The 10347-nt window shown below is 46.2% G+C and overlaps 1 protein-coding gene across 1 annotated transcript; it reads right to left on the bottom strand.

Annotated features, from left to right (window-relative positions):
* Nucleotides 1–1098: 1098 nt before the first annotated feature.
* On the bottom strand, nt 1099–4897 carry LOC100670303 (tubulin alpha-1B chain). The gene is made up of 4 exons (XM_010596383.3): nt 4764–4897; nt 2881–3103; nt 2601–2749; nt 1099–2254 (listed from the first exon to the last, which is right to left on the bottom strand). Exons 1-4 carry the CDS (start codon nt 4764–4766, stop codon nt 1274–1276), a joined length of 1356 nt encoding a protein of 451 aa, XP_010594685.1. The 5' UTR covers nt 4767–4897; the 3' UTR covers nt 1099–1273.
* Between the last annotated feature and the right edge of the window lie 5450 nt (nt 4898–10347).

The following is a 10347-nucleotide window of genomic DNA, read 5'->3' as shown; positions in this document are numbered from 1 at the left end:
CCCAGGCTCTGGCCTAGTTGCCTTTCCTGCTTGCTTGGCAGAAAAGAACAGAGGGCATGTTTCAGAGTATTTTCAGACATCTTTCAGGATGGTTTTCCTTAGTGAACTCAGCACTAACCAAAAACGTTTAATGTCCACTTGGCCACTAATTCCATTTAGGTCCCTCAGTGCAGCCCTGACATCTGCCTTCCCCTCAGGCTTGCCTGGCTGTTGTGTTGCTGTGCCAGGCCTGCAGTGCCAGGGACGATACATGCTTCAAAAAATGTAAACCACGCTGGGCTGGAAGTTAACTCTTACATCCCCATGTAATGCAGTCCTCTCCCACCAATGGCACAGCTAATTAGTGTGGTTTCCTCCTGGACTTTTACTTGATCACCATAAATTCTGGTCCTGCAATTTTTTCTCTTCCTATGGATAGTTTTTGCCTTATCAGCCTCAAATATTCCTCTGGCCTATTGCCCTATTCAAACCCTGGTGGTGTGGTGGTGAAGTGCTGCAGCTGCTTACCAAAGGGTTGGCAGTTTGAATCCGCCAGGCGCTCCTTGGAAACTCTATGGGGCAGTTCTACTCTGTCCTATAGGGTCACTATGAGTCCGAGTCGACGGCACTGGGTTTGGTATTTTTATTGCTGTTCTGAGAATTTTTGCATCAACTACATTTTGATAGCTTGGTAGGACCCTTTACACAGCAATCATATTTGCAGGATATTTACAGCTACCTAAACCAACGGCATTAACAATTACCCAGTCAAGAGCTACATTATATCTCTATCAGCAGGGCTTTTAGTAAATTTTTCTAGGCCTGCAATGAAAAGGTTGTGATGACATCAAAAGACCTGTTATCTCTCTATATCCCGTAAGTTAGTGAGGAAGTGAGGTCCTTGATAACTGCCACCTGGTTGGAGAGATTCCACTCTCCAGGTGTAGATGAGTAGTGAAACAAAAAACAATCCCCTTCTCGTTGAGTCGATTCTGACTCATAGTGACCTTATAGAGGACAGAGAACTGTCCCATGGGGTTGCCTAGGAGCACCTGGTGGTAGTACACTGCAAGTTGGAGAAATCGAGGCACATTTAGAAAAGGCACAGAGCCAAAAACCTTTCTTTTTAATACTTTTACTTTGAGACATGATGGAAAAACCTTACAGGTACACATGGAAAAATAAGACATGATCATAGCTGATAGTGAAGAGAATGTAACAAGAAAGCTTTGTCGCCTAACATAGAAGCTTGAGTTCTGAGTGTGACATGCTGCTGCAGGGCTCAAAGGAATAATTAGTATTCTTCTCCTTCTTCCTCACCCTCTCCTTCAACAGAATCCACACCAACCTCCTCATAGTCCTTCTCAAGGGCAGCCATGTCCTCACGGGCCTCAGAAAACTCTCCTTCCTCCATCCCCTCACCCACGTACCAGTGAACAAAGGCACGCTTGGCATACATCAGGTCAAACTTGTGGTCCAGGCGAGCCCAGGCCTCAGCAATGGCTGTGGTGTTGCTCAGCATGCACACAGCTCGCTGTACCTTGGCCAGGTCTCCACCAGGCACCACAGTGGGAGGCTGGTAGTTAATGCCAACCTTGAAGCCAGTGGGGCACCAATCCACAAACTGGATGCTGCGCTTGGTCTTGATGGTGGCAATGGCAGCATTGACATCTTTGGGAACCACATCACCACGGTACAATAGGCAGCAAGCCATGTATTTACCATGGCGGGGGTCACATTTCACCATCTGGTTGGCTGGCTCAAAGCAAGCATTGGTAATCTCTGCTACAGAAAGCTGTTCATGGTAGGCTTTCTCAGCAGAGATGACAGGGGCATATGTGGCCAGAGGGAAGTGGATGCGGGGATAGGGCACCAGGTTGGTCTGGAATTCTGTCAGATCGACATTCAGGGCACCATCAAATCTGAGGGAAGCAGTGATAGAGGACACAATCTGGCTAATAAGGCGGTTAAGGTTAGTATAGGTTGGGCGCTCAATATCAAGGTTTCTGCGACAGATATCATAGATGGCCTCATTGTCTACCATGAAGGCACAATCTGAGTGCTCCAGGGTGGTGTGGGTGGTGAGGATGGAGTTGTAGGGCTCAACTACAGCTGTGGAAACCTGGGGGGCTGGGTAAATAGAGAACTCCAGCTTGGACTTCTTGCCATAATCAACTGAGAGGCGTTCCATCAGCAAAGAGGTGAACCCAGAACCGGTTCCCCCACCGAAACTGTGGAAAACCAAGAAGCCCTGAAGACCTGTGCACTGGTCGGCCTGTAGAAGAAAAAAGAAAACCTAGGTCAATGACAGGTCACATTTTCTTAGAATTTCTATTTCATTTTTTCATTAAATCATGAACCACAGATACATATCACAACGTAAAAATATACAATCATCTGCTTAATGCCTTTTATGTTGATGCAAGCAGGAGAAATTGGCAAAATAGACATTTGCATCCCAAGTTGTCCCAGAACCCATGACTGTGTGGTTTAGAAGTCCAGTTAATTTAGTTAGCGCTCTAAGTCTCACTTTAGTGTGTAAAGATTCCTGTAGTTTGGTCTGTCTTAAAATTGCAAGAAAAAACTCTTCCCCCCTTATTAAATACAATACTGTTATTTACCAGCTTGCGAATTCTGTCCAAGACAAGGTCAATGATCTCCTTGCCGATGGTGTAGTGGCCGCGGGCATAGTTATTGGCAGCATCTTCCTTGCCTGTGATGAGCTGTTCAGGATGAAAGAGCTGGCGGTAGGTGCCAGTGCGAACTTCATCTGCAAAAGAAAAACAGAGAGGCCACCCACCACTAACAATGTGCACAAGCCTATCAGTGCAGCCCCCCAGGACAGAGCTCCTGTGCCAGGCCCCTGGGATGTCACCAGGGCTACTACTAAGTTCAACTCACCAATGACCGTGGGTTCCAGGTCTACAAACACTGCCCTGGGCACATGCTTGCCAGCGCCAGTCTCACTGAAGAAGGTGTTGAAGGAGTCGTCTCCTCCCCCAATGGTCTTGTCACTTGGCATCTGGCCATCGGGCTGGATGCCATGTTCCAGACAGTAGAGCTCCCAGCAGGCGTTGCCAATCTGGACACCAGCCTGGCCGACGTGGATGGAGATGCACTCACGCTGTGTGTGTGGGGGGAAAGGATCAGGATTAAACTAGTGATGACTGTGAAATGGAACAAAATAGGCATTTCTCCATTTAGAACGACTTATATTTTCAGTAGCACTTTGCTTAATTGAAGCTATAATAAAATGGCTACACAGGAGATCATCTGTCAAGCACCCAGGCCCTGCCTCCCACCTTGGGTGGCCAGATAATCCTGGCAGCTCCCAGCACAAGGAAGTACGTGGCCAGAGCTGAAGAGAGGAAATGGGTGAGGGGCGGGGCTCTGCGGCATAGGATGAATGCGCAGTTCTGGGGTGTGCGTGCCTGTGGCCATGTTCCCCAGTGGCCTGTGGGGCAGAGCAGCTGCAGAAGCACGCAGTGGCCACATTTGTAGAGGTGCAACCGCCATCCATCCTCCTTTCCTCTTAGAGGTTGGGCTCAGCCCAGCATATCTACATCTGTTAGGGTGCAGCAGGGATTATCAACAGCCCAGATCTGGACCTAGATCCGATTTCCGCTCCCTCAAAATCCCTAACCACCAGCACCTGCTCCCACAAGCATTCCTAACACAGCACGGAGGGACAGGAGGCCTCTACAGGCTTTTGGGAGCTAACAGTGCTAATTCAATCACTAACCAGTTGCCTTTGAGTAGATTCAGCTCATGACTGACTACCCCATGTGAGATTAGAACTGTGACCCATAGGATTTTCAATGGCTTACATTATAGAAGTAATCACCAGGATTGGTGATTTTCTGAGGACTTTCTTATGAGGCCCTCTGGGTTGACTTTCCGGTTAGCAGCCAAACATTTTAACCGTTTTCACCACCTAAACCAAAAACCCTGGCCAAGGACTAAAAGCGACCCTACAGGGCAGATCAGAACTGCCCCATAGGGTTGCCACGGCTGTAATCTTACGGAAGCAGACCGCCACATCTTCCGCCTGTACAGCAGCTGGTATGTTCCAACTGCCGACTTTAATTACTGCGCCACCAGGGTTCCTTTGCATCACCTAGGGGCTCATGATTGTCTTAAAACGCTGGCATAACCCAATACTCTGACATGGAGCTCTTCCTCACATTCATCAAATTGCTTCAATTAAAAAAACTCGAATTAACAGGCAGGCATGCCCCCAGCCACGAAACCGCATCCTCCCAGTGCGCATGCGCGCAGGGTGCCGTGGCGGTTTTCCGCAACTCACTGGCGGGAAGGTAACGGTCGCGCCTGCGCTTTTGCCTCCCCGCCCCCGCTTTTCGCGCCGAGGAGGAAGTAAGGGCGGAGAGTCCGCGCTCGCGCGCGCGCGCTCGTCAGAGGCAGGTGGGAGGGAGGGGGATGGGCACGCGCGGGAAAAGAACGTCTGGTCTGGAGCCGGGCTCCGGACGCCGCGCCCGGGCATTAAGAGCTAAAAGGAGCCAGCCCCGACCATGGAGGACGAAGCCTACATCTCACCATCCTTTCCCACCCTCCCAGAACTGAAACAGAAAACGGGGAGGCCCCTCTCTCCCGGCCTTCCTACTCTCCACCAGCCGGGGTCTCACCTACTCCCACCCTCGCCCTCTCGTCTCGCTTTTCCCCATGTATAGGGACAGCGTGGGCCCCAGCTCTCTGTTGCTAGAGACCCTCTCTGCCTCGTTTCTCCTTTTTCCGAGCGAGGCTGGCGCCGCATGGGGCCCACTCACCATGCTGGCTACGAGTTCGGAGGCGAAGGCGACGGAAGCAGACACCGGGTCCCGGTTACCGTCCTCGACAAGCTAAGAGTCGAGGTAAGTAACGCACTGAGGCGGGGCCGGCGCTGGAGCGGCTTAAGTAGCGGCGCAGGGGCAGGGGGCGGGCACAGCGGTGCGGCGGCCGGCGGGCCCCTCCTCCAGCCCGGCGCGCCCACTCGGCGCCCGGCCTGGCCGCCGCAGAGGCGGGGCCCTCGCCCGCAGCCCCCCTCCCGTGGCCGGCCGTGCGGGCGGGGCGCGCCGCGCCTGCGGACCTCGGGCTCCATTGCAGCAGTCTGCGGCGTATGGCTGCCGGGGGCAGGGCGAGGGGGCGGAAATGAGACAGCAAGGACAGGAGAAGAGGCTTGCCTCCACTCGGGCGAGTCCTAAAACTGGAAAAATCCATGCAGCTTTTAAAAAATGAAACAGCATAAAATGCTTCTGGTCTGGATAGCTCGGCCCATTACTTTCATATTGCCATAGTTTGTCACTGACTTTTGCCTTTTTCTTTTCTCAGGTCCTTTAAAGGCAGTGCATTCTGTGTTTACCTGAAAATGTGGAGGATGCGAGGCTTAGAAAACATACTAGATTTATTTGGTTTATTGTAAACTGAAGGTAACGGATACTTGAAGCAAATTCTATTTCAGTTATTCGGAGAGTATTACCTAAGGATTGAAGTTGTTACAAGGGCAGGCCCCATTTTCAGGCCTAAGGCACCAGTTTTATGGAATAGCCCTAACCAGTTGCCATGGAGTCGATTCCGTCTCATAGCGATCCTATAGGACAGAGTAGAACCGTCCCATAGGGTTTCCAAGGCTATAAATCTTTATGGAAGCCGACTGCCACATCTTTCTCCCACGAAGGTGCTGGTGGGTTCTCCCAAAGACCTTTCCATTAGCAGCCGATTGCTTAATCAACCACTGCGCTGCCAGGGCTCCTGGAACAGCACTAGGGTCTTTCAAAAACGGAGATTTAAAGACACACTTCAAATTTGGTAGCTGAATTGAGGAAGTAACAGAAACTTGGGTAGGGAGGAAATAAACTGTCTGACTCTCAAGAATTGAGGAAATAGGAATTCCTTTTGCTATTTAGAGTTTTGTATTTTTTTTTTTTTTTTTTAAATAAGACTGCTTCAGTTGGTTACAGCAAGATACATCAACTGGTTGAAATTTAGCACTAGGAGACCCAGTTTGGATTGTTAATAGACCAGTTCACACCCCCTACCCGCGCCGGGAAAAGAATGATTCCCGAGACAATAACCTACACTGCTAACCTTTGGAAATGCATAAGGTTGTTAGGGCTAAAGAGTGGTTTTAAAATGGTCCTAGTTCGAACTTGTTACTGTTACTAGATAAATTGTTCAGAGTATCCTCCTCGTATAGTGTATCAGTAACAAAAAGATAAACACAAAAAAACAGTAAAAATTCATAGTTCGTTTATTCAGTTATACCATTTTCAGCTTCGGTAAAGCCTTCACCCTTCGTTTCAGGTAAATAACAAATTCACACTATCAATATATGTATATTTTGTAAGGATATGTATGTATATGCCCACCTATATGAACATAGCATGCAAAGGAGGAAGTTCTCATTTACTGCTGGTATTTTCTGTAGTCGTGTTAAAAGGGTTTCAGCTCAAAATCCAAATATGTACATATTTACCAATCTGGATTAGAGAGGTCAGGAATATATTTATATATTGTTCTCACTAATTCTCTCCCCTCCCCTTTATTCTTAAAAGGATATGAAAAAATAATTAGCTTGCCTTGACTAGAAGTGTGACTGTTTAGGGAGCCACCCATCTGAACTCCATTTAGCTGTCTGCTCTGGGTGGAAGCCATTTGATGAAAGCAGGCACCTTCTTCCTCCTGGCTCTCTGCAGGATATTGCAGCTTTCACTGCAGAGATTTGCTCCTGTGCTGTGGGCCTGTCTTTCTCCCCAGATACCTTCCGAAAACCATTAGCTTTGCTAGTCTTGTCATCTGTGTATTCCCCTGTAATGATTGAGGAAGTATTTGAGATGTTTTTAAGTCCCTGATGATGCCTTGGACTTCACAGAGTAACAGAGCCAAATGGAACCTTTAAATATAATCTAGTTATTTTTTGTCTTCCTAATGCCAGAAAACATATTAAATAATACTAAGTTAATTTATTTTTCTATTTTTTTAGTACCTGAAAGGAAAGCCTGGCATTTTTTCTTTTTTAGTCATCGTAAACTTACATAGGCTTATTAGTTCATATTAGGTATACATGTATATACTTTGTCCATATTTAACAACTACATAGTAGTTATTTGTGACCACAGCATAAACATAATATAAACATTTTAATGGTTTATGTAGGCTTTTCTTTTGTTATAATCTTTCAGGGCCTGTAACTGTTTGCTTTGAGCCTTCCATATAGTGGGAAACCCTGTGTTGCAATTTGAGCCACTCCCATTTTGCTACATAATATCATGGCCATTTGTTATTGTTCTAAGCTGTCAGTAACTATTTTTGATAGTTCTATACTGTGGTTAGACACAAAAGTTCACAAAACATTTTGTTCATTTGACCAGCTCTACAGAGAAAGATAATAACAAATAGCAACAACTTACCAAGCATCTGCTATTTACCAACATTTGGCTTTTATTATTATTTCCAGTGTTACCGATGTATAGATGCCATTTTGTGCCTTGCTTTTTTTTTTTTAATAATTTTTATTGAGCTTTAAGTGAACGTTTACAAATCAAGTCAGTCTGTCACATATAAGCTTATATATGCCTTACTTCATACTCCCACTTACTCTCCCCCTAATGAGTCAGCCCTTCCAGTCTCTCCTTTCGTGACAATTTTGCCAGTTTCTAACCCTCTCTACCCTCCTATCTCCCCTCCAGACAAGAGATGCCAACACAGTCTCAAGTGTCCACCTGATACAAGTAGCTCACTCTTCATCAGCATCTCTCTTCAACCCATTGTCCAGTCCCTTCCATGTCTGATGAGTTGTCTTCGGGAATGGTTCCTGTCCTAGGCCAACAGAAGGTTTGGGGACCATGACCACCGGGATTCCTCTAGTCTCAGTCAGACCATTAAGTCTGGTCTTTTTATGAGATTTTGGGGTCTGCATCCCACTGATCTCCTGCTCCCCCAGGGGTTCTCTGTTGTACTCCCTGTCAGGGCAGCCATTGGTTGTGGCTGGGCACCATCTAGTTCTTCTGGTCTCAGGATGATGTAAGTCTCTGGTTCATGTGGCCCTTTCTGTCTCTTGGGCTTATAGTTATCGTGTGTGCTTTTTCCATAAATAGATGATATAGGGGAAAGAATATGGACTTTGATTTTATGTGGGATTGGATTCAATTCTATATTTGTCATTTAATAATGGTGTGACTTTTTTTTTTATCACGCTTTAAATGAAAGTTTACAAATCAAGTCAGTCTCTCACACAAAAATTTATGTACACCTTGCTACGTACTCCCAATTGCTCTCCCCCTAATGAGACAGCCCACTCCGTCCCTCCCCTCACTCTTTTCCTGTCCATTTCATCAGCTTCTAATCCCCTCTACCCTCTCATCTCCCCTCCAGGGAGGAGATGCCAACATAGTTTTAAGTGTCCACTTGATCGAAGAAGCTCACTCCTCACCAGCATCCCTTTCCAACACATTGTCCAGTCCAATCCCTGTCTGAAGAGTTGGCTTCGGGAATGGTTCCTGTCCTGGGCCAACAGAAGGTCTGGGGGCCATGACCTCCAGGGTCCTTCTAGTCTCAGTCAGACCATTAAGTCTGGTCTTTTTAAGAGAATTTGGGGTCTGCATCCTACTGCTCTCCTGCTCCCTCAGGGGTTCTCTGTTGTGGTCCCTGAATGGTGTGACTTTTGACCCTTAATTATCTTTTTTGAGCATTTTCGAATGGGAATCAGTACTAGCTTGGAATCATCTTTTTCTCATACTGCCAAATTCAATCCCATTAGTAAATTTTGTCAGCTTTATCTTCAGTATATGCCCATCACAATTCTTTTACATCGTGCTATTATTTTATTGTTCTTATAAAATCTGAATTACCTTGTTCATACATTTATTTACTTGTTTAAAGTTTTTCTCTTCTAACTAGGATGCAAGCTCCATGTCTGTTTTATGGAAGTCACTCTTGGTTGCCTTTCCAAAAACTACCTTCTCGCATCCTTTCTTACCAAAAGAACCCTAATATTTTTTAAAAAGGACATTTCTGTGCTCAGTCCCGGGGGATGAATCAAGACAATTGTATTTCCTTTGCTGGACATTCACTTTCTCTGTCTCCTTTGAAGTTGGACCCAGTTCTGGGCAATGGAACATAAAGGAAAGTCTGCTGGGGAGTTTCTGGGAATGATTTCCCTCCTTGATAAAAGGAGAGGACTCAACTGAGGAAGGTCCTTTTGTTTTGCTCCTCCCTTTTGCTTTCTGCATTTGAAATTGTCCTGTGAGGATAGGATCCCTAGAGCCAACTTAAGACCTTGAGAGGAATGCAAAGAGAATCATAGGGATGCCAACTAGTGCCCCAGATTGTGGAGTTGCTGATCCAATCTTAAGATCACCTATCTCCAGGTTTATTATTAAGAAAATAATAAATGTCCTTATAATTTAAACCACAGTAAGTAGGCTGTATCCTCAGTGCCTAGAACACTGCCTGGTACAGTGCCTAGTAAGAAAACAGGTAACTTCTCCCCATTCTCCCTCTCTTCTTTAATAGTAGAACCTTAATTTATTGGGAGCAGGGTGCCCAGTTTCTGTTCCCATTAGGGGTGGCCATGTGACTGAATTCTGGTGAGATGTTAGTGGAAGTTGTTTGGTGGTGCTTCTGATAAAGCTTCTTAACCCTTCAGTGACTCCGTGACTTGGACGTACAGTATCCCAGCCACTTTTTATGCCTCTGGAGTTCTTTGCAAAGGCAGTAGCCTGGTTTTAACACATTAGTCTCAAGGTTGGAGCCTTTGAAATATGTGCCTGAAAGTCAAGAACCCTGAGTTGGAGTCTCGTTATTGTGTAGAATGAACATTATATTAGGCAATGTGTCCTGGATGTGTGAATTTTGTAAATTTTTGACAGGTTTGTCTTTATTTCTGTGAGATTAACCTCTTCACTGTGTTTCCCAGTTACTTAGTTCTTGTGAGCTGACTCAATGGCACCTAACAGCACCAACATGTGCTCATGACAATGAATGAGCTATATGGGGTCACTATGAGTCAGACTCAATTGATGGCAATGGGTTTGGTTTTTTTTTTTTTTTTTTGGCGTCTTCATTTGGAACCTTATTATCACAGTGGTTGAGAGCTCAGCTGCTAACCAAAAGGTCTGCAGTGTGAATCTATTAGCCACTCCTTGGAAACCATTTAGGGTCAGTTCTATCTGTCCTTATAGGGTCGCTATGGGTAGGAACCAACTTGACGGCAATGGATAGTCTTTATTCAGCTGAAGTGGCCGTTTTCTCCCTGATGCCATCCCAGGTGTTACTGCCTCCCAGCTCTGCTTTGAGTCTTTACTCTGCAGTCTCAGAGCTGCATTTCTAGCACCTGAACAGTAAGTAATAGCTTTGCAATAAGGAATAATGAAT

Source organism: Loxodonta africana, chromosome 4 (assembly GCF_030014295.1).
Source record: "Loxodonta africana isolate mLoxAfr1 chromosome 4, mLoxAfr1.hap2, whole genome shotgun sequence".
Classification (NCBI taxonomy): Eukaryota; Metazoa; Chordata; class Mammalia; order Proboscidea; family Elephantidae; genus Loxodonta; species Loxodonta africana.
The sequence above is the reverse complement of the archived record's forward strand: the minus strand, read 5'-3'. Positions and strand labels throughout refer to the sequence as shown.